The sequence below is a fragment of the Rattus rattus genome, chromosome 1, assembly GCF_011064425.1.
Source record: "Rattus rattus isolate New Zealand chromosome 1, Rrattus_CSIRO_v1, whole genome shotgun sequence".
NCBI lineage: Eukaryota > Metazoa > Chordata > Mammalia > Rodentia > Muridae > Rattus > Rattus rattus.
Window position 1 is genome coordinate 12,869,985 of NC_046154.1, and position 23,653 is coordinate 12,893,637.

Here is a 23,653-nt window from a genome sequence, read left to right on the forward strand (position 1 = left end):
TTGGAGCAACAACAACAACAAAAGCGCACGCAAACCTCTAATCCGCACCCTTTTCGTTTTTGTGCCAGTCCCCTTCTCCTCTGTCCACCCTCTCCACTCCACTCCCCCCCTTCCCCCTCCCAACCCCTGCTTGACAGCTCGAGGCTCCGCCCTACCCCACCCTGCCGGGCGCTGGTTCAAACTACAACTCCCATGATGCGCTGGGAGCCCCACCCCACAGCTTACGTCATCTGCATAAGACGCGGGACGGTTACCAGGCACGCGGAGGCTCCTTTTGGAGCGCGGAGTTCCTCGACACTGTTGTATAGGAGTGATAGGGTTGAAGTGACGGTGTTCAGAGGACATCTGTTCATCCGGGCTTCAGCAGGGCTAGTGACGAGCGCAGCCCCCTCCCCTCCCGCTTCTCTCAGTGTGGCGCTGGCCAGTGACGTGTTGGGTGTGATGGCCGCCGCGAGGCCGGGAAGGTGAAGGTGAGAGGGCGAGCGCGCTGGGGTGGGGGAACCGGCAGGCCCCGGCCGGGAGAGTCCTGAGCCACCCGGCTTGGGACGCTGGGACGCTGGGGCCCCTGGGCCTTGGGCTCAGGCTCGGGTCACACGGGCTTTCCCCCTGCTCCGGCCTCGCCGCCGGGCCCTCCTCGTCTCTGAGGAGGGGGCGGGCCACAGGACTCAGGGCTGGGAGGTGGGCTCCTTGGTCTCATTCCTGACCCCTGCCCCATTCCCGGTTTCCATTCAGTACTTTTCTTTTCTGTTGCCAGCATCTTTCCAGGACCCAGTACACTGTACCTCACTTACGGTGGAGGTCTTTTTACTTACATGGCTTCTCATTGCACCGTTAAGACCCTGAGGGTTGGAGCTATTCTTATCCGTCCCTGACCCTAGCACCTAACACACCGAAAGGCCACAGTAATTTCTAAAAAGGACAGCTGATGAAGAAAGGCAAAGCTGTTGGCCTCCATCTCTTGTAATACTTTTATCCTGTTTTCCTTTCCGGATCATCGCTCCTTCTGTCAGAAAAGGACTCTTGATGCCCCAACCCCCTCTCGTCTTATGTAGGAAAACAAAGCCAGCTTTAACAAAGCGAGCTTTAGAGTCACGGCTAGTGTATTTTGGTGTCTAGCTTGGCTACTTGACTTTCTACATCTTCCTAGTACTCCAGGGGACAAGTTTACTCCATAGACTTGAATGGAAGGGGATACTTTATAGCATCAGGGACACTCTGGCTTTTATCAGGTCTACTACTCTTCCTCTCCATGCCCCTTCCATTTCTAGTTGGCAGTTTCCCAATCCTCAAGGCCAGGCCTTGTCCTGATTCTGATCCCTTCTCTCTCTCTGACTGTGCCTTTGCAAAGACCTCTTTGGTGCATTAGCACGTGGCTAATGTGTGCGCGAACACACCTGTGCTTTGTGTCCTTGTCATTGTTGTTGTTTTCCTCCTCCCCCTCCACACTTCCTCACCTGCTCCCGAAGCACCTCAATGAGTAAGCTTCCCTCAGGGATGTGTTAGTTTGGCTTAACACCTCATTAGGCATAGTTTGCATTTTCTTTCCTGGTTGCCCAGTTGACTTCTCCCTTTTCCTTTCCAAAAGTTCAGACAGGTGGAGTCAACACCATCAGTAGCCAATCTGGACCTGAATCAGCACAGAGGAGACCTCAAGTTCTTTACATCTTTTTGACTCCAGCCATGTCCATGATGCCCAACCTGTGAAGGTCCCTTACCAGCTAGAAAGTAAGTGAAAGATGTGGTTTGGCCACCATGGATCTGGATTAAGAGCAAAAGGGTGTGTTCTGCTGGCTCTGGGGTGCAAGTCTCTTGGAGTGGATCCTGGAGCACAGAGCTTGTGGCTTCCAGCTTCTGCTTTCAGCTTCTACTGTATCTCCTTTCTTCTTCCATGGGGATTTCACTAGTTGACAGTTCAAAACATGGCCAGGATCTATCTCTTGGTGTCTCTGAAGAAGTAGTCTCCTCTCCTTGTTTGTTTTCCCCTGTGCCGGCTCATTTTGTCTCTGCTTGGCAGAGGTTGGATCCTTATCATGGCTCCAAGAGTCTGCTATGCCCTTTACCCTCTGTACTGTTTGGCTTCAATTTCTCAGCTTCTGCTCTATTCCAGTTGTGCAGCAGACGATCTCTGGACCCGTTTTGTTTTCTCTGCTAGGAGTTGCTGCATATAAACTGGGTAAGGAGGTGGCGAGGATTCAAGGAGCCACACCTGGGATCCAAGCACCTTGCACTGAGTTTTGCTACTGCTATGCAAACACCTAATACTCCTCCACTAATAGCCTGGGCCAACGCAAAGCTTCTGATGGCCTTCAAGTGCCGTACTGGTTTCTGTTGAGAGTTGCGATTGTTTCTGATCTCAGGTTAAGGATGTTATTACTGTGCTCCTGCAGCTTCCAGGGGTGGGAGAAGACTGCCAGGCGAATGAGCCTTTCCTTAAAGCAGGATCCTTAGAATTTTATTTGTTTGTTTTTTGTTTTTTCCAGACAGGGTTTTTCTGTATCCCTGGCTGTCTTGGGCCTTACGGTATAGAACTCAGAGATTCGATTGCTTCTGCCTCTCAAACACTAGGATTAAAGGCATACACCACCACTGCTGGGCTGATCTTTAGAATTTTAAAGCCTGTTAGAAGTTTCTTCTCACTCTTCATTCCATTTCTTTTGAGACAGGCAGGGTCACATGAAACCGCAGCTGGCCTTGAACACACACACACACACACACACACACACACACACACACACACACACACACCACAGATTAACTGAGGATGACCTGATGATCTTTTCTTGTTATTTTTTTTCCAAATTTATTTTGTGTGCATGTGAGTCATGGTGCACATGGGGAGGTCAGACAACTTGTGGGAATTTGTTCTCTCCAGCCTTGAATTGGTGATTCTCCTGCCTCCATCTCCCAAGCTCTAGGAACACAATTGTGTCCAATCAGGCTCAGCTAAGAAGTGTCTTCATTGAATAAATAGCCGGATGCAGATCAATTGCAGTGACATTATGTTTAGGTCTGCCTTTCTTCCCAGGTCTCTCTGCCACATTCATGTACACAGAGGTGACTTGGCCGTATAGTGTTTTACATATTGATGTCCACAGGCACTTTTTTTGCATGGGCCATTGGGTACAACTAGAGTTGTGGGGATTATTCTTTGGGAAATGCTGCTGTTAAACGCTTCAAAACTGGGGTCACTTTGAGGGCGTCAAAAAAAAAAACAAACCCCAAACCCTCAGAATGTGCCATTTAGTGTTACTAACTGTGGTCCAGTTGTAGTTAAGGGACAGGTACCATGTGCCTGCAGCAAGCCATGTGGTGGTAAAGGGTGGCCTATCAGGGCTTTCCAGAAGAGGAGCAGGAAGTCCACCTCCTCCCCCATGGGGAGTGGGGTGGGGAGAACTGGCAGGCAAGGCCCCAGATAGTAAGGGCTCTTTTGGGGCTTTTGTGCATGTGTTTTGCAAATTTGGTACTTTTGTGCACATGGATATGTGTGTGTACAGTTTGCTGTCTGGAAGGATTAAATTTCAGAATCGGAAGCATTCGTTCATCTTTGTTGACTGGCTGAGCTCCAACTACCTAGCTGGAAACTGCTTTTCAGGAAAGCGAATTTGAGTATTTAAGGATGGAAGGTTTTAGATTGTTTCCCCCGGAGTGGGGGACACTCAGTAAGCAGCCTGTACTTGTCAGAACTGTGGCTGGGGAAGGTGGAAATGAGGGTGCTGTACTCTCAAAAACTGGTTTTCTAGAAGCTCAGCACCTAGAGAGACATGGTGTGATTTTAACAGTTCAAACTAGAAATCTTGTGAGGTTGTGTGGCTGTCCTCTGTGGGTGGTGACTTCTGAGTTATGTGTAGGATGAGAGTAAGAGTAAGCCAAGTGGATGGAAGAGGAGCGTGCTTCTAGGCAGGAAGCAGGGCCACGTGCAGACACTCTGCCTGGGAACCAGCAGAGCCAGAGAAACGAGCTCGCAGCTGCAGTGCTAGGTGTGTGTCTGCAGGGCTAGGACCCGGAGCTCGATCAGGGCAGCTCCAAACCACCTGAACCCCCAGCAGGCCCTTACCCTCCAGCCACTGGGCTTTTACTAGTGTGCATGCCCTTGAATCTTGCATTTACTGAACACTAATACCTCTTGGGCTTGCAGACAATGGCCAGCACCTTGGCAGCACCCTTTTCTGTGTGCCCAGCAGCTGTCAATGAACTTTTTGCTTCAACCTAGTCACTTGTGGGCTGGTCACTACTTATCGCTTCCAGCTGACCTGTTTACTCTGTTTCCATGGTAGCAGGTGTGGGAAAGGCTGGATGTTACTAACCAACACTGCTTCCCAGCACCCTAGGCTTGGTTGCTAGATGATCCTGAGGAGAGTCTTGTGATGTGGCTGTAGTTTATTACAGTTTGGGACTGTAAGCTGCTGCTACCTTTGAACCCTGACTGCTGAGCATGATGCGTGTGCCGTCATTTCTAGTCATTGTACAACTTACACCATATCATATCTTATTTGTTGGACATCAAGAAGCCAGGATTCCAAAGTGAAGTGACTGGCTTGGGTTTCTGCAGGAAGAACACAGAGGCTCTCACTTTGTGCTGCTGATTTCAAAGTCTTTGTCCTATGCAACCTCACCACATCCTACACTCTCTCCTTCCTTCCCTGTTCTACTCTGCCTGCCCCACCCTCTGACTTCAGGGCACTCTTCCTTTGCTGTGTTGAGCTATTTTATTTTCAGTGCCCATCCTCGGAGCTCTATTGTCTTTCCTAGTTGAGGAAATGTGCCTCAGAAGCTGAGTGTGGTGGCTAAGCCCATGATTGTAGCACTTGGAAGACAGAGCAGGAGGATCAGAAGTTCAAGGCCTCCATTAACTCGTTTTATTACACCACCCCCTACCCTTAGCCCCCCCTCTCCCTCCCTCCCCCCCACTTCCCCCTCCCTCCCCCTCCCCCTCCCCCTCCCCTCTCCCAGAAGAACGAAGGAGAAGGTGGAAACAGCATTGTGCTCATTTCCTTCTCCTGGCCCCTGCATTGGCTGTAACACTACAAAAGGGTTTGTTGATTTGAGCAATGCAGGTCGTCTCCACGTCAGGACCTGCCTTTCTGTTTACCTTGAAGATGGCCTTTCTCAAAGGCGCAATTTTAGCACTCAGACTGGAGCTTTTCCTCAGGAAAGCTTTCCCTCAGGAGGGACCTTGTGCTGTAGCTTTTGGTGCTGTAGTTGGGTTATCTTGTGTGCTACTCATGAACAGTGGGGAGAGGCTTGATGGCACCATGGCTAGCGTGGCTCTGCACAGAGTGACAGACCACACAGCTGTGTTGTCCCCTCATCGTGGGAAGGCTTTTTTCTTTTCATGTCTCAGCCTCTGCTTGGGGAATAGTCTCTCTCCATGGTTGAAACTCTGAGTAGGACCATCCAAGGCTCCACTTGGGAACTAACCACATCCGAGAGACACTGGCATATGTTTTGGCTTTTGACCAAAGATCTTGAGGACTTTGGAGTTAGGCATCATGACTTCTATGAAGATGTGAGAGATTGGGAAAAGGACACACAAGATAGACTAGCAGGAAGTGAAATGTCAGGTGTCATCACAAAGCAGTATTCCCAGGAGGAACCGGTAGTCTTTGCTGCTGTCCTTTACTTGTTCATTTAAGACTGGGTCTCACGTAGCCCAGAGTGACCTTAAACTCACTCTGTAGTCTCAGCTGGACTTGAACTCCTGATCTGCTGTCTTCAGCTCCCAAGTGCTGGAATCTCAGGCATGTGTTTCCATGTTTGCCTTAGTACATGTCCTTTTTTCTTAAGTTTTAGAAGTAGATCTCTCTTGTTTGAGGATCACTTTCCTGTGTCTCTGCTCCTTAAGCAAACAAATGAAGTAAGGCCATGAGGAATGAAGACCACAGTGTTCCTGGACTGCAGTGGTCATAGAAGGGTGTGGGCAACTCTGACCTTGAATGTACTTTGCTGTCATTGTCTGGTGTTCTCCTTGGTTGATGGTGTTGTGAGATAGGGCTACCTGTCTTCTCTACCTGAGGAGCTGTGTGTGTGTGATTTTGAGATCTCCCTTCTCTCTGAGGTACTGGACAGTGTTGAACAGGCAAGGCAGGGATTGCTAGCATAGACAAAATCTGATCTCAGGGATCTACAACCAGATGTTTGTGCATCCACACAGTGTGATGTGGAAATGGGCCCAGGTGTGCTGAGAACTCCCTTCCTATTTAAGATGTCTCTCTTGAGTGAGACAGGAGTGCCCCATATTCTTGGTGGTCCCAGTTCTCTTCCCCGATCTGTGCCCAGCAGCATGACCGAACACTTAGTGTGCCTGTGCTCATATAGTCTTGGTTCCCTTGCAGCGAGATGTCCCTGCTCTTTTCTCGATGCAACTCCATCGTCACTGTCAAGAAGGATAAGCGACACATGGCTGAGGTGAATGCTTCCCCTCTCAAGCACTTTGTCACTGCCAAGAAAAAGATCAATGGCATCTTTGAGCAGCTGGGGGCCTACATCCAAGAGAGTGCCAGCTTCCTTGAAGGTGAGCTGGGCCTCTGCTCAGGCAGGCCCTGTGAGAAATTTGAGTAGAAGGATTTGGGGGTTCCAGATAGCTCAGCTCTAGGGACACTCAAGCCTAAATGGGTCATTGCCCTCAACTGTGTTCTGCCTGGATCCCTTTGGATTCTGAGTACCAGGAAGCTTAGGCAATTGCTATGTTTTATTTGAAGATTTTTGTTTGTTTGTTTGTTTGTTTGATTTTTGAGACAGTGTTTCTCTGTGTAGCTTTGACTGTTCTGGAACTTGCAGACCAGGCTGGCCTTGAACTCACAGAGATCCACTTGCCGCTGCCTCCACATGCACCACTACACTTAGTCTGAGACAGGTTTCTGTGTAACCCTGACTGAACTAGAACTAAAACTCACTCTGTAGACAAGGCTGGCCTCAGAAATCTGCCTGCCCCTGCCTCCCAAGTGCTGGAACTAAAGGTGGGAGCCATCAAAGGTAAGTGAATCTTATCCCTCTCAGAATCTGAGACGAGCAGGCAGGGATGTGTGGCGTGATGATTGTCTCGGTGGGTAGAGCCTGGCTGACACGACGCCTGTACATCCCCAGCACATGCATAGGTGTGGTGGTGAATGCCTGCAGTCCCAGCACTTGGGAGGTTGTAGTGGGAGCAGCAAGAGTCGAAGGTCTTGGCTGCCACTGAGTTTGTGGTCAGCTTGGGCTTAGTGAAACCTTGTCTCCAAAAATCAACCAAAGCCAAAAACCTAAAGGCCGGTAGGCTGAGGTTTGAGAGTAACCTGACAGCTGAGTGTCAGTGTGACTGGACTAGCTTTGCCCTGGTGTCTCTAAAGCCACAGCCCGTGAGTTAGTCACCTTTGGCCCAGTTCTGGCTGCCGTAGCATCCAGCCCTGTTGGGTGTTGGGTGCCCTGGTTGGCGTTTTTATATTGCCAGTTAAAGCGCCAGTAGCAAACTCATGGCACTGCCTTTTCTCCCGTTACTAATTTGAGCACAGCCTCCGTCAGCGAGGACTGCTTCCTAGAGCCCCTCTCTGAGAGCAGCTCCAGCCACCAGTTGTCTCAGGCTCCCTCTAGGTCTGGATCCCGTCTGTGGAGACTCGTGCTTCATCTTCTCTGTCTGTGGTTTTCTTGTGTGTGGAAGAGGAGTTCGTATGAGACTAAGAATTTTCAGGGTTTTCTGCAGACCTTGACAGAGCCCGTGGTGGTGCTGCAGGGATTGACCCCTAGCTAGCTCAGGTGGAACATGTCTTCAGCTTGCTCATTGTCTCTCATGGGCAGGCCAGTACCTGAGACCCCATTAAAGAAAAGGACCATGTCCGCTTTGTTAACCTGCCTGTGCCTTGCCCTATGCAGGGGCTTAAGGAGAAAATAATGTCTCCTCGGTAGACAGGTTTGAACCTGAATATCCTCCCCACCTCCACACTCTCAGCTCTACCACTGCGCTAAATCCCCAACCCTTCGAACCTGAATCTTGCAGTCCAATTGAGGTTGAACTGGTTGCAGATGACAGCTCTGCTCTGCCTTCCCTGAGCCGCGGCTAGGGCTTTACAGACTGACCAGGCTGCTGCCTTCCCAGACCTGAGTCACTCACTCACATGATGTGGACTGTCAGGTGTTTCCAGAAGGTGTCTTGTCATGGTTCTTTGATGTGTCTCTTTGTGAAAATACGAGGCCCTTGTTTATTGACCATATGGAAGGAAAAGAGGCTGCGTGTTTTGAGCTGTTTTGGGGACTGTTCTGGTTCTGGTAAGGATGTTTCCTTCCCACCCAGGCTATTAATGAGACCTAGTCAGCACTTGTTCAGTGGAGCCATGTGCCCGAGAGCCAGCTTCCTTCTATGGGGGCATCGCAAAGGTCATGCCCATGTGCCTATATAAGGGAGGAATGTTGATGCATCTGGGCTGGGGTGATGGGTTGGGGGTGGGGTATGTTAGCCGGGTCACTTCCTTTCACGGTACTAACTAGAGGGAGAACTCACTAGGTAGTCTATGACATGCCACTTGTAATACTCCAGATGCTTTGGGACTGGGACCTGCCAGTCTGGTAATTTGCAAGAGTTTGCTGCAGGTTCAAGCAGACATCTGCTTGCCGGAAGCTGAAGCACTTGGCTGGTGGAAGGGTGAGGGCGAGGCAGGATCTTGCTCAGTCCCATCTTGTACAGTGATTTCTTTTTTACCCATCTGCCTGTCGGGCACTGGGGAAAAGCCACAGAGTCATCTAGGCATCCGTTCACACAGCCGGTATGCTGCAGCTGCTGGCTCAGCAGTCACACAGCAGATGAAGCGGACAGGTGGGCTGGCTGGTTACATGGGAGAAGTGAGTGCTTGTGAGTGCACAGACAGGCACCTGCTCAGGTTACAGTGTAGCCAGGGAGGGCTTCATGGGCCTGTGCTGTCTGAGCTCGACCTGCGGCCAAGTGGGAATGAGCCGCACTACTCCACAGCAGTGCCTGTTCTTCAGGACGTGAGGTGAACCGGGGTGAGCAGCAGAAGAAAGCCTAGAAGGACAGAGAAGCTTATGAGTTTGGGGAGAAGGTGTGGTGGACTTAAAAGTAGGGGCTGACGAGGCTGTATGTCAGAGAGAGCCAGCTGGCCTGAGCCGGGTCAGGAAGGACCTCTCAATGTGACATGGAGTGGGGAAGGCCTATACTCTAGAGCCATACTGTATGATTCAAATTGTGTATCATGCACATAGGAAATGAGACCATGTTTGAAAACTGGCTAGAGGGCAGGCAAGATGGCTCAGTGAGGAAAGGCACTTGTCTCCTTCATGCCTGATTACCCAGAGTCAGTCCCTGGGACCTACACGGTAGAAGAAGAGAACTGATTCCTTAAGTTGTCCTCTGAGTTCCACATGCATAGTGGGACACATGTATGCTACACGCTAAATAAATGAATCAAAGTGACCATAACAGTGCCTGGCATGTGAGCGCTTTGTTAACATTTACTAAGAGATATTGTGACTGATGAGGCGGGAGGTTCAGGGGTTAGGAACATTGGCTGCTTCGTATTCTAGTTTGGTCCTAAGCACCACATGGTGGTTCACAGCCATCGGTAACTGATTCCCCGGAATCTGGTGCCTTTGTGTAACCTTGAAGGCACCAGGCACAGCTGTGGTGCACACATACCCATGAAGACCAGACACTGATAAACATAAAATAAAATCTAAGGAGAGAGAATAGGGCCGTTGGGACGGCTTGGCAGGCAAAGGTACTTACTGAGCAAATCTTGTGACCTAAATTAGATTCATGGAACCCAGGCGAAGGCAGGAGGAGGAGCTGACTCCAAAAGTTGTCCTCTGACCTCACATGTACTGTGGTACATAAAACCCCTCTGTTGTGCACACACACATACAACATTTTTTTTTTTTTAAGAAAAAGTGATGGCTCAGTGGTTAAGAGGACTGACTGCTCTTCCAGAGTCCATGAGTTCAAATCCCAGCTCATAACCATTTGTAATTGGATCTGAGGCCCTCTTCCACTGTGTCATAAATAAATCGTAAAAAAAAAAGTCCTGAAGCATCAGTGTTCAGGTATCACCCAGCACTTTGCATTTGTACTTTTTTATTTTTAAACCCCTTGGGAAGTTGCTGTTCTTATGAGAGAAGATGCAGCATGGGGGAACCCTGCCAGTCTTGCTTTCCAGTCCACAGTATGGAGTCTGGGTGTTCCTCCTTATGGCAGAGCAGGGAGTGAACAGAGGTGGTCTTGTGTTGGTGATGAAGGCCTTGGAACAGGGGGCACTGTCACTCTAGAGCTCCTCTCGCCACACACTAACCCACTGTCCTCTCTCTAGACACCCACAGGAATACAGAACTGGACCCAGTTACTACAGAAGAGCAGGTCCTGGATGTCAAAGGGTACCTGTCTAAGGTCAGGGGAATCAGCGAGGTGCTGGCCAGGCGGCACATGAAGGTGGCCTTTTTTGGCCGGTGAGTACTTGAAGCCCTCTCTGCTGCTGCTTTTCCTGGTGTGGGGTTGGGGGTAGATGCAGGTGAGGAGGGAGGCCCTCTCTGCTGGGAGCAGTGGCAAACCCGAGTTCATATGTTTCTTTTGATTTTTTTTTTTTTAAAAGGAACACTGCTTTATTTTATTTTTTGGGTTTTTTTGTTTGTTTGTTTTTGTTTTTTGGAGACAGGATTTCTCTGTAACCCTGGCTGTCCTGAAACTCCTCTTGTAGACCAGACTGGCCTCAAACTCAGAGATCCGCCTGCCTTTCCAGAGTGCTAACCACTTCCATCGGCTAGAGCTTTTTTTTTTTTTTTTAACTATATTTTTATTTATTTTTTGGAGACGTGTGAAGGTCAAGACAGCTTATGAGAGTCGGTTCCCTCTGTCTTATGCAGATCAAACTCAAGTTGTCTGGATTATCAGCAAATGTTTTTACTGAAACACTCATCCATCTCGCCAGGTCTTTTTATTTTTAATTGTGATAACTTAACATAGAAATCTTCATGGAAGTTGCTGTAGATGGAGCCCGGGACCTCACACATGTGGCTCTATGTCTGTCACTGACTGAGCTGTGCCCAGCTCCTGGCTGAGCCGTTGGGAGCTGTGTGTCCCTGGTGAGAAGCCAATGGTGCCTGTCTGCTGTGTGGCTAGTCCCTGAGCCTAGTATCTTGTGGAATGGAAATGGTTTCTAGTGAGTGGTGGCTTTCTTTTTTTTTTTTTGGTTTTTTTTTTCGAGCTGGGGACCAACCCAGGGCCTTTGCGCTTCCCTAGGTAAGCGCTCTACCACTGAGCTAAATCCCAGCCCCGATCAGTGGCTTTCTGATCCCTACTCACCTCAGCCCTTGGCAGCCTCTATCATAGCTCAAACCAGCTGCCATGGTCATCTCACCTCAGCCTCCTCAGCGCTGGGATTTGATTGTACGTAATCCTAAGTAGGAAGCCTAAACTTGAGGGAGAGTTTACTGCTCTAGATACCACACACATGGAATCGTAGTGTTTTCTGGAGCTTGGTTGTTTGAGACGTGACGGGGTCGTCTGTGTAGCCGCTGTGTAAACTAGGTTGCTCTCAAACTCATGGAGATCCTCCTGCCTCTGTCTCCTGAGAGCTAGGACTAAAGACATTTGTTACAGCATCCGGCAGGATTTCTCATCCAGTTATGGACTTGTCTCAGCACAGTGTCCTCACGGTTGGTGGTCTGTGTAGCATGTGTCAGAACTGTCTCTGTGTATGTGTGTGGGGCTGGTGATTGTTGATGATGTGTATCTTCCTCAGTTGCTCTCTACGAGGCAAGTTCTCACTAAAACCGGAACTAGCTAATTCCAGCTTGTTTAGGTAGCCAGGTTGCCCCCAGGAGTAAAGAGCTGGGATTGCAGGTGGCTGCCACACCTCCCTGTGTCTTACATAGGCTCTGGGGATCTCCCCAGCCCAGCTTCTTCCTTGTAAGGCTGACTATTTCATTGTATGTGCATCTGACATTTTATTTGTTCTTCTCCACAAACATTTGGGTTGTTTTGGCTTTTTTTTTTCCAGAGCTGAGGACCGAACCCAGGGCCTTGTGCTTGCTAGGCAAGCGCTCTACCACTGAGCTAAGTCCCCAACCCCTGTTTTGGCTTTTTGATGGTAACATAATATCACTGCGTATAGTGTGTAGATGTCCTTTCTGGTCCCTGCTTTGGGTGTGTTCTTGGAAGTAGGATTGGTGGAGAATGCTGCCATTCTGTTCTGAAGCTTCCTAGGTTCCGCTGCTGTTTTCTTCAGCAGCTGCACTGTTGTCCAGCGCCCAGCATGCACCTGGGTACATGTCTGCACACCCTTGTCCACACGGTTCTCTGTTGTGATAGCAGCCATGCCTCTGTGAGAGTCGCAGCCTCATGTGGGATTTTTTTTGTTTTTATTTATTTGTTTTAGTTTTGTTTTTGGAGATGAGGGCTTACATGCTGTCCAGACAAGTCTTCAGCTCCTGGGCTCAGGTGGGCCTGCACTGTCTAAGCGCTGGGCCTCCATTGGTCTCCAATGTGGGTAATGATGTTGAGCTGCTTTTCATGTGTTGTTGGCCTTTTACATATCTAGGAGCCATGTCTGTTCCTTAAGTAGTTTCTTTTGGTTATTGTTGCATTATAGAGCTTTTAAATATATTGGTGGGCCTTCCTTAGAGGTTATTTATTTTTTACTATGTTTATGAGTATACTCACAGAAGCATGCCTCTCAGTACAGGCCCGTGGCATTAGATCCTGCTGGAGCTAGAGTTACAGACAGCTGTGAGCTGCCCAACATGGACTGACCCTGGGTTGTCTAAGAGCAGTGGAAACTCTCAACCACTGAACCCTTTGGGGGTTGAATGACCCTTTTACAGGGGTCACCTAAGACAGTCAGAAAACACAGATATTTACATTGTGACTCATTACAGTAGTAAAATTATAGTTAACAAAGTAGCAACAAAAATAAGTTTTATGATTGGGGTCACCACAGCATAAGGAACTGTATTGAACTGCAGCATTAGAAAGGTTGAGAACACTGCACTGAGCCATCTAGCTCTCCAGCCCTTTAAATATATTCTGTATATTTATAGATCCTAGGCATTCTGTGGGCTACCTTTTCACTTTGTCCAATCTTCGATGTGTCTTGAACTCTTTCCCTCTCTGTTGTGGTATCATATCCAAACAGTAACTGCTGAAGCCTCCCTTCGTTTTAAGATTTTAAATGTTATAAGGAGAATCAGGCACAAAAGAACCACACCCAAAGCTGAGGTGTGTTTCAGTTTGCTAAGCTTGTCTGGTGTGCACGAAGCCTTGGGGCCCAGCAGGATGGAGTACACACCTCCAGTCCCAGCGCTCTGAAGGTGGCAGCAGGGGGATTAGGAGCTTAAGGTCATCCTCTGTATGGAGTCTGAAGTCAGCCTGTGTCAAAAACAAATAAAATTCTACCCAGGCTGAAGGTCTCTAGATAAGGCAGATGCTTGGCACACGGTGGCACTGTAGAGTGGGTGCCGTGTCTCAAGTCCTGTTCTTGACGATCGTGTTCTCAAGTCTGGCCTGTTGTTTCTTCATCCTCTCCTGGAAGGTGTGGGCTGGCCCTCACCTGGGTGCTAGTGCCTGCCGCGTCACTGGGCACGTGGAAACTGGTGGCCCTGAAGCTGCATGCTGCTGAGGAGTGCCATGCAGAGTGAGATGAGTGGGAGGGCAAGTCAGCAAGTAGAGCTGTTTGCCAGAGGCAGAGCACACAAGGGGGTGTGCTGCAGAGAGCAGGAAGGGAAGCTCCCTCGGCCTGGCAATGCTGGGTCTGAGAAGTGGGGCTTCCTGTGTGAGGAGGAGCATAATGGGAAAATAGCCACAAAGCAGGCTCAGTGTGGGACGCCAGGACTTGGGATCATTTGGACAGAAAGACAGCCCCGGGGCAGGGATACTTTGGAAGTAGGCAGCCTCCATCGATGTGTAATGAGCGCTGCTGGCCTGTGAGACAGGTCACGTGTTCACACCAGCCACCTGCTGCACTAGCTGGTCTGAAGTGATGAGGACATCACAGGTTCAGGCTAATAAACACACGGCCTTCCTTTCAGTGCTGTCTGGGCACCACTGACATGGCAGAGAACAAGACTCTGGTGCCCTATGGCCTCTGCTTTTTCATCCTAGGACGAGCAATGGGAAGAGCACCGTGATCAATGCCATGCTTTGGGACAAAGTTCTGCCATCTGGGATTGGCCACACCACCAATTGCTTCCTGCGGGTTGGGGGCACAGATGGCCATGAGGCCTTCCTCCTCACGGAGGGCTCAGAAGAGAAGAAGAGTGTCAAGGTGGGTGCCAGCCAGCCAGTCTCTACCTTGGGCGGCAGTGAGTGTAGTCGTGACTTGTAACAGCTAGCACATCAGTGTCACAAGACTCACCCAGCCTCCATGCTTATGAACGTTGTGGAAGACTTTGAGAATATCTGGGAGGATCAGAGTCGGGTACCAAGAGCAAGGGCCCAGCCTGAGGGTGAGAGGCAGAGTGAGCTGGCTGACCTGTGCACTGAGCAGGGAGGGGAGCACACATGTTCGTCTTGGGCTTGCCAGAGGGTTTCTGAGTGCTCTGGGACTCTCATGTCCCCATATCCTCTCATATCCTGAGAGGCAGCTGTGCTCTGCTTGGAGCCAAGTACACATTTGATTCATAGGAAATTAATCATTGCAGGATAAACCAGTGTTTGAGAAAGAGGCTTAAAGGGGGAGTGCAGAAGGCTGGTTCTTAAGACACCTGCAGATGGCTCCTCTTTCTGAGGACAGGAGTTCAGGCTCCAGCACTGTCAGGTGTCTCACAGCCTTCTACAACTCCAGCTCCAGGAGATCAACACCATTTTCTGGCTTCTATGGATGCCTATACACACACATGCCTATATACACACATGCACGTGCCTATACACACACATGCACATGCCTAAACACACACATGCACATAGGAAAAATAATGAATCATTAGGAAAAAATAGTTTATCTGTGTGTCTGCCTTATGTGTATGTCTATGTGCTACATAGATGTCTGGTGTGCACAGTTCATCCAATGTGGTATTAGATATCCTGGAACTGAAATTATAGTTGTGAGCTGCCATGTAGGTGCTGGGAAATTAAACTAGGTTCTCAGGAAGAGCAGTCAGTGTTCTTAACCACTGAGCCATCTCCCCCGCCCCCTTTTTTTTTTTTTAAGGAAAGGGTATCTTGTTGGTCAGTCATCCCAGGTTGTTGTGTTGTAGAGGTGACAGAGATGACACAGGACATCTCCTAGCTGATGACACTTCTTACTTAGCCTGATACTTATCTCCTTCCTCCACCATCAGACCGTGAACCAGCTAGCCCATGCCCTCCATCAGGATGAGCAGCTGCATGCAGGCAGCCTGGTGAGTGTGATGTGGCCCAACTCCAAGTGTCCACTTCTGAAGGATGACCTCGTGCTGATGGACAGGTGAGGAGGGAGACATGCTCCTAGAAGCCTAGTCAGAGGGTACCAAGTCTCCATTTCTGGGTGACTCAGGTTCAGGGTTCCTGTGCCCTCTCTTTGCTCTGTTTAAGTGGTGGTGCCTTTCGGGTAGCTCAACCAAAGCCTTGTGCCTCTTGGATTTCTTCCAGGGGCTGGTGGTCATTGTGCCCTTTGGCATTAGTGACCTGCAGATTCCCAGCAGTGGGTTATTTGAGTGATAGGAGGGCACTTAGAAGTGTTGGGGGGTGCCCTACATGTCATTCACTATGGTTGGGTTCTGCCAGTCCAGGCACCCATTTGTTCTATGAAACAAGGCCTTGGGAGATCTGTGCAAGCAGATTTAGGCTCCTTACTCCCTTACTTCCTTTCCTTCTGGAAGACCAAAATACAATACTGTGAAGACTGTAGTCTGAGACAGTTAGGATCTGTTTAATCATTCTATTTGCCTTTGCCTGAAATGCCTTTGGCAGACTGGGCCTTAGCAGTCCTCGGGACATTGGCTCTGGGAAGTCTGATGGTGCGCGCGCGCGTGTGCGTGCGTGCGTTCGTGCGTGCGTGCGTGCGTGTGTGTGTGTGTCTGTGTGTGTGTGTGTGTGTGTGTGTGTGTGTGTGTGTGTCTGTGTCTGTGTGTCTGTGTATCTGTGTGTGTGTGTGTGTGTCTGTGTGTCTATCTGTGTGTGTGTGTGTATGTGTGTATGTGTTAGGTAGCCTATGTGGGCATTTCGTTCCTCTTGAAGGAGTGCTTTGTCCCTGCCTTTTGGACATGTTACACCTACACCAAAAAAAAACAAAAACAAAAACAAAACAGCCCCAGTACCATGGCCTTGTGCAGTCCCTGGCCTCAGATACAAACCTGAGAGTCAGGCGGGCAGTAGATGCCTATAATCACCTCTCTAGAGAGGTGGATCACTATACATCATTGCTTTTCATAAAAGTGATAGGTGCTGCTGGGTGGTCTACACCTCTAATCCCATCATTTGGAAGGCAGAGGCAGGTGGATCCCTGGTCTACAGAGTGAGTTCCAGGACAGCCAGGGCTGCACACAAAAACCCTGTCCTAAAAACCAAGGGAAAGAAGTGATGGGTGCTACAACCAACCTTGGCGTCCTCTGTGGTCAGAAGGAGAGGGGTGGGGGTAGAGATCTCCTTACCCTCCCATGTCGGGTTACTTTGCAAGTCCCAGGGCTCTTCACACTGGGGCCCATGTCCTGTGCCTGACCATACTGATTTATACCTGTCACCACCAGCCCTGGGATCGATGTCACCACGGAGCTGGACAGCTGGATTGATAAGTTTTGCCTGGATGCTGATGTGTTTGTGCTGGTGGCCAACTCAGAGTCCACGCTGATGCAGACGGTAACTCTTTTCTCGCTTTGTCCCTGGGCCTGCTGGACAGGTGGCTAGTGGGGCCTGGGCTGGCAGGCCCCCTCCTCCATCAAGGTCCTGCCCTTGTTTAGGAGAAGCAATTCTTCCACAAAGTGAGTGAGCGTCTTTCCCGGCCCAACATCTTCATCCTGAACAACCGCTGGGATGCGTCTGCCTCGGAGCCTGAGTACATGGAGGAGGTGGGTGTTTCTCTGGGAGTTTGGAGACCGCCATGAGCCATGAGCACTAACTACTCTGCTGTATGTCCCAGGCAGCCTTGGGTTTAGTGTCTTTCCTCAGTTAAAGTCAGTGCCAAAGATTGCCCATGTGTTCGCTGCTGGCTTCAGTCCTTCCCTTCCCCTTCCATTCCTTCCTTTTCCTTGGTTTCTTCTGGGTCAAAAGAGCAGCCCTGCTGTACTTACTGTTGTCTTTGCTTTCGGGTTTTGTTTCTTGTTTTTCGTGGTTTTGCTTGGGCCAGTAACTGGCTCACAAAGGCTCAGTGCATGCAGAGACAGGCTTTAGAAAGGCAGTTGGGGAAGAAGCTTAAAGAGAATGAAGGATAGGAGGTTCTTAGTACAGCTAGTACAACTCCTAGCTCTAATTTTGTGTGAACTAAAAGAAGAGTGGTTTGTGAGTCAACGTGCGGCTGGAGCTCAGCAGTAGGGCCTTGGTTGCAAACCTGGCTCCACATCTGAGGAGGATGGGATATCACAGTGCCTGACTGATATGGTGGGTATCTATGGAGGCTCTTTTCATTGTTCCTGTTTTTTCAAGACAGGGTTTTTCTGTATAGTCCTGGCTGTACTAGAACTTACTTTGTAGACCTGTCAACCAGGCTGGCCCTGAATTTACAGAGGTTCACTTGTGCCTGCCACCTGAGTGCTGGGATTAAAGGCCTGCGCCACCATACCCAGCTTGTTCATGGAGTCTCTTTAAATCCTACCAGTCTTGTATGGAGCTGGGACTGCCCACTGGTGCCTACTTGTTTTATAAATCAAGATTCTGGGAGACTTGGCTTGTCAGTGTAGAGGGATTTTAGGATCCTTTCCTTCTGGGATACCAAAGAACATACTAGGCCTATTTTCAAAACTTGAGGCAGCCTGGGCCTGTGCTGTGCCTCAGGAACCCACAGAGAGGAGCTGGGAGGATGGTGACTCCCGAGCAGAGATGGTAGTGGGTGACCTTCCATTGTTTCAGGTTTATCCTTGTGCTTACTGAGCCTGTGGACTGGGTTTCCCCACCACTGCCCTGCTCATGCACACATCTGTCTGACCCAGGTGCGGCGGCAGCACATGGAACGCTGCACCAGCTTTCTGGTGGATGAGCTAGGCGTGGTGGATCGAGCTCAGGCTGGGGACCGGATCTTCTTCGTGTCTGCCAAGGAGGTGCTCAGTGCCAGGGTCCAGAAAGCCCAGGGCATGCCAGAAGGAGGTAACTATGAGAGCTGGTGACTTCCTTTTACTTGTTATTTAAAATGTGGAGTCTCTTACTGGGACTGTTGGTGGAAACTGCTCTGGCAATGAGGTGGAGGGGGGTTTTTGTTCCTTAGAGGCATCTAGGAGACTCCCTCTGGGCATATCTTTGAGGGCATTACCAGAGAGTCTTGCCTGAGAAGGGGTGACGCTTCATGAATGTGAAGTGCAGCATGTCATGGGCTGAGTCCCAGACTGGGTAAAATGGAGAAAGCCAGCCGAGCACCGCTGTCCTTCTGGGTCTCTGCCCAGTGAGGTCTGGGCAAGCAGTCCCTGTGGCTGTTCCTTTCCTACCCTGACCGACTGCAGCCCCTCAGACTGAGAGCCAGGAAAGCCTGCCTTCCTTCCTCCCGTAAGTTGCTTCTTGGCAGGTGTTTTTGGTCACAGGGCCAGAAAAGCATCCTGGAGAGGGGATCCTCCCCAGTTTCCTCACCGGACAGCAGTTTCCTCATCAGCCCTGCCATTCTCCTAGGTGGCGCTCTTGCAGAAGGTTTTCAAGTGAGGATGTTTGAGTTTCAGAATTTCGAGAGGCGATTTGAGGTAAGTCTTTGATTCTGGTCTGTGGTACTTCTGTCCTTCCAAGCTCTCTCTAGCCTGGCTGTGAAAGGACAACTTAGCCCTCGGAGGCGATGTCCCTCACCTCCCTCAGTCCCTCTGTCTGTTGCAGGAGTGCATTTCCCAGTCTGCAGTAAAGACCAAATTTGAGCAGCACACAGTCCGGGCCAAGCAGATCGCAGAGGCCGTCCGTCTCATCATGGATTCCCTGCACATTGCGGCTCAGGAGCAGCGGTGAGAGTCTGCATGTATGATCAGACCCGCATTAGAGCCACTGGTCACACTGGTCAGGAGGGCCACCCGGTGTCTCATCATCCCACACAGCATGTACAGTAAGGCAGGCTCTTTGTTGGAGGTCTTTCTTGGCCTTTGTGTTTGTTTTTAATTTTCAGTAGTACAGGGTTTAGAACTGAGGCCTTATATCAGCTAGAAAGGCACCTTACTACTGGGTTGCAGCCCTGGCCCAGGGTTTTGTTTTGTTTTATTTCCAACAGATTCTAACTATGTAGTCCCAGTTTAGTCTTAATCTTAAGATTTTATTGCTCCAGAACCCCTACCCCAATATACCACATTCCACCTGAATCTGCCTATCTGTCTGTCTGTCTGTCTGTCTGTCTGCCTATCTATCCATCTATGCATCTCTGGTTGGCTCAGAACTCTCTATGTAGACCAGGTAGCCTTGAACTCAGACCTGCCTACCTCTGCCACATGAATGATGGGACTAAAGGGACATTAAAATATGGTTGGGTGCAGGGGGTATGCTCAGTTTGCAGAGTGCTTATATAGGAACCCCTAAGCTCATCTCCAGTACAGACATATTGGCTGTGGTAGTGACAGCCTATAATCTTAGCATTTTAGAGATGGAGTCAAGATATAGGAGGATCAGAAGTTCAGTGTCATTCTGTCATTCTTGGGTATATAGTAAGTTTGAGGCCAGCATAGGATGCATGGGATCCTGCTTCAAAAAAAAAAAAAAAAGAAAGAAAGAAAGAAAGAAAGAAAAAGAAAAATTGAGAAATTTAAAGTACAGAAAAGCACAGGGAATAATATACCAATGGTTCACTTCTACTAGAGAGACTCAACAGTATTGGCCCTAAGTTAGAAGAGACAAGGAGCTAAGTGACTTTGATTCTGTGGTCCTACCCAGTCCTCTGGTGATGGTGGGTTTGTGTGCTCCACTACCCAAAATTAAAGGTAGTACTGAGGAGAGCATAGAAGACTGTAGGTTGTTGGGCACATGCCACATGTGTTGAGGCATGGCGCTACCTGTTTTGACAGTATAGCTGCTGCTTTTGCCACGCAGCCTGGTTTCCCTTCCCTTAGTTCTTGTTGGGACACTTGACATGGGTGCTGGGAATGTGAGGTCTGAATTGAACCTCTTCCGGGATCTCTTGAATGAGACTCACGGAGGCAGTGATTGATGCAAAAGCGAGAGGAGTGTAATCATTCTGACATGTCGACCTGTCAGGGTCCTCCCACTTCAAAGGCAGACAACCCTGAGCAGACTCTTAACAGGGAGTTATATAACTTGCAAACAACTGGGGCAGAATTCAAACAGTAGTAACTAGGCAGGATACTATGTGCATTCGGTGGAGCAAAACAACTTTCAGATCAACTCAGTGTACCTTTCAAGACTTTACCAAGGAGGGGGTCAGTTGGAAGCCACAGGTAACTTTGTGTGACAGTTTGGCTTGCAGCTGTTCCAGGAACTAAACCAGCTTTTTTCTTCCTGGAAGGGAAGGGGTCCTTGTGTTGGCCTCATATTGGCACCAACTCTGGCTCTTTTAGGAACTGACCACGTCCTTTTACCCAGTGACTCAGCTTGTCATGGGTGCTTTCCAGAGCATCTGCTGCTCCTGCCTAGAGGACCTCCCATTTCTGTAGCTCTTACCACACTTAAATCAGGGCCATGCCCTGAGGGTCTGGTAGTATCTTTTTTTAATTTCCCAATTCCTGGACAAGTGAAAAGTAAAACATTCTTTTGTTGTTACTTTGTTTGAAAAGTTTTCACAATGTTATTTTTGAACCCCTGTCTTTGGCATGGCATATGCATGGGGGTCAGAGGGCAGCTTTGTGGAATCAGATCTCCTTCCACCTTTACCTGAGTTCTAGGGACTGAATCAGGCTTGCAGAGCAAGGGCTTGGTCTGTTGAACCATCTTGCTGGGTTATCAAGTATTCTGTTTCCCATATTGTTAGCAGAGCTGTTTTTAACTCTTCCCCCCTTCAGGTACTTCTCTTCTCTGTCACCATCCCTCCTCCTAATGGGAGCTGGAGGGATGAGGGGCAGGACAGAGTGGCCTGGGTGCTTCCCAGCTTCCCTTGGCTCCTCTGCTTGGTCTTGTGGGGACATGAGTTTCTAAGCAGTGCTTCTGTTCTCTCAGGGTTTATTGTCTTGAAATGCGGGAAGAGCGGCAAGACCGGCTGAGATTCATTGACAAGCAGCTGGAGCTCCTGGCTCAAGACTATAAGCTACGGATTAAGCAGATGACAGAGGAAGTGGAAAGGCAGGTGAGAATGAAGAGAAAGCTCTGTGTGGACACTCAGAACCAAAGTCAGTTCAGTGGCAGCAAATACCTAGGCAAGACTCCTAGGATTCCCCAGCTTTCTGGGAAGCTTTTGTGGCCCTAATTCAAGAACACAGTTTTCCCTGGGCCTCCTTCCAGGGCCACCTTGATTGTCCATTTTCTTCCACCCCTGTGACTTCAAATCAAGAGGAGCTGGGAAGACTGTAGGGTATAAGGACAGCTGGGTAGTTAACTGCAGCCTCCCCTGCAGAAGCAAAGCTCAGTTCTCCTGATGCTGACTGTGGCCTCCCTTGACTGCAGGTGTCCACAGCCATGGCTGAAGAGATCAGGCGCCTCTCTGTGCTGGTTGACGAGTACCAGATGGACTTCCACCCATCCCCAGTTGTCCTCAAGGTTTATAAGAATGTGAGTGAAGCAGCATGTGCTCTTGGCAGGGACCATTGGACAGAGTCACCATGGGGACAGCAACTCAGCCTTAGCTGCTCCATATCAGGGTCCCTGAGTGGAAATGACAGCCAGGGACATGAGGTCCAAGCTGCCTCTTTGGTCAGCTGGTAGGTGAGGTCTGGTTGAACATCCTACAGACTCCTGTGGTGGTACCTCTTCTCACAACCTTTCTTTTCTGGAGGCAGGAACTGCACCGCCATATAGAGGAAGGCCTGGGCCGAAACATGTCTGACCGCTGCTCCACAGCCATCGCCAGTTCACTGCAGACTATGCAGCAGGACATGATAGGTTAGTGCCACAAGGGACCCGGAGTCTGTGGGGCTGCCATATCCAAGCTGAGGATATGGCTGGAGAGAGAGTTAAGTGTGTTCAGAGTAGAGCGGGTACTGCCTTCACAGAGGACCTGAGTTTGGTTCCCAGAAACCATGTCTCAAGGTTTACAGCTGCCTGAACTTCAGATCCATCCAGGAGATCCTATGCTCCTGACTTCATGTACCCCTGACTTCATGTGCCCCTGACTTTATGTGCCCCTGACTTCATATGTTCCTGGTTTCATGTGCCCCTGACTTCATGTGCCCCTGACTTCATGTGTCCCTGACTTCATGTGCCCCTGACTTCATATGTTCCTGACTTCATGTGCCCCTGACTTCATATGTTCCTGGCTTCATGTGCCCCTGACTTCATGTGCCCCTGACTTCATGTGCCCCTGACTTTATGTGCCCCTGACTTTATGTGCCCCTGACTTCATATGTTCCTGACTTCATGTGCCCCTGACTTCATGTGCCCCTGACTTCATATGTTCCTGGCTTCATGTGCCCTGACTTCATGTGCCTGACTTCATGTGCCCTGACTTCATATGTTCCTGACTTCATGTGCCCCTGACTTCATGTGCCCCTGACTTCATGTGCCCCTGACTTCATGTGCCCCTGACTTCATGTGCCCCTGACTTCATGTGCCCCTGACTTCATATGCTTCTGCACCCATGTGCGCACACAGCCCCAGATACACATACATCTAATCAAAAATAATAAATCAACTTCCTTATGTTACCTTGATAGTGATTTAACTCACTACCTTTGTCTTCTGGGTGTCTTCAATTCATTCTGTATGAACTTGGGGTTGCCATAGGGGACAGTATAGAAGTTTGCATGACTCCTGGCAGGTTTGGGAAGGTAACCTGTCAACCAGTCCCACCAACTGACCAACCAAGTGTAGTTTCTGCACAGAGCTGCAGTGTCTCTAGCAGCTGGTGCAAACAGTGTGCCTCAGGTTGGGTGGCCCTGGGGTGACACAGGCCTTAGCTGATGCACTCTCTCCCTGCTTTGCCCTGACAGACGGCTTGAAGCCCCTTCTTCCTGTGTCTGTGCGGAATCAGATAGACATGCTGGTCCCTCGACAGTGTTTCTCCCTCAGCTATGACCTGAACTGTGACAAGCTGTGCGCTGACTTTCAGGAGGACATCGAATTCCACTTCTCCCTTGGATGGACTATGCTAGTGAATAGGTTCCTGGGCCCTAAGAATAGCCGGCGGGCCTTGCTGGGCTACAATGATCAGGCAAGAAGCTCTTTTCCCTGGTGCATCATGGGAGATCACCCTGCTACCAGATACACAGTCAGTCTACTACTGGGGACCTTAGGGCAGAAGCCATTTACAGTGTCATCAGGGCAGTGGTCAGAATTGCCGCCATTACCAACTTGGTCTTGTCCTAGTTACAAATGCTGAGGGCTGGCCGCGTGGTGGTGGCATACACCTTTAATCCAGGGCTTCAGAGGCAGAGGCAGGCAGACCTCTGTAAGTTTGCGGCCAGCCTGGTCTATAAAGTGAGTTCTATCCAGCCAGGACTATTACACAGAGAAAACCTGTCTTGGAAAAGCAAAATTCCGGGTGTTTTTCTAGTG

The 23,653-nt window shown here is 49.7% G+C and overlaps 1 protein-coding gene across 1 annotated transcript in view; it reads left to right on the forward strand.

Moving 5' to 3' along the window:
• The first annotated feature begins 248 nt into the window (after positions 1-248).
• The window catches only part of Mfn2 (mitofusin 2), a 30,371-nt gene continuing 6,966 nt past the window's right edge, over positions 249-23,653 (forward strand). Inside the window, exons 1-15 of the mRNA XM_032894875.1 lie at positions 249-470; positions 1,586-1,725; positions 6,333-6,511; positions 10,287-10,422; positions 14,072-14,234; positions 15,250-15,374; positions 16,636-16,744; positions 16,846-16,953; positions 18,031-18,184; positions 18,698-18,765; positions 18,893-19,014; positions 21,164-21,290; positions 21,608-21,712; positions 21,940-22,042; positions 23,089-23,309. Coding sequence (XP_032750766.1) covers positions 6,337-6,511; positions 10,287-10,422; positions 14,072-14,234; positions 15,250-15,374; positions 16,636-16,744; positions 16,846-16,953; positions 18,031-18,184; positions 18,698-18,765; positions 18,893-19,014; positions 21,164-21,290; positions 21,608-21,712; positions 21,940-22,042; positions 23,089-23,309 — 1,716 coding nt within the window. The 5' untranslated portion in view covers positions 249-470; positions 1,586-1,725; positions 6,333-6,336. The remainder of the gene's footprint in view (positions 471-1,585; positions 1,726-6,332; positions 6,512-10,286; positions 10,423-14,071; positions 14,235-15,249; positions 15,375-16,635; positions 16,745-16,845; positions 16,954-18,030; positions 18,185-18,697; positions 18,766-18,892; positions 19,015-21,163; positions 21,291-21,607; positions 21,713-21,939; positions 22,043-23,088; positions 23,310-23,653) is intronic.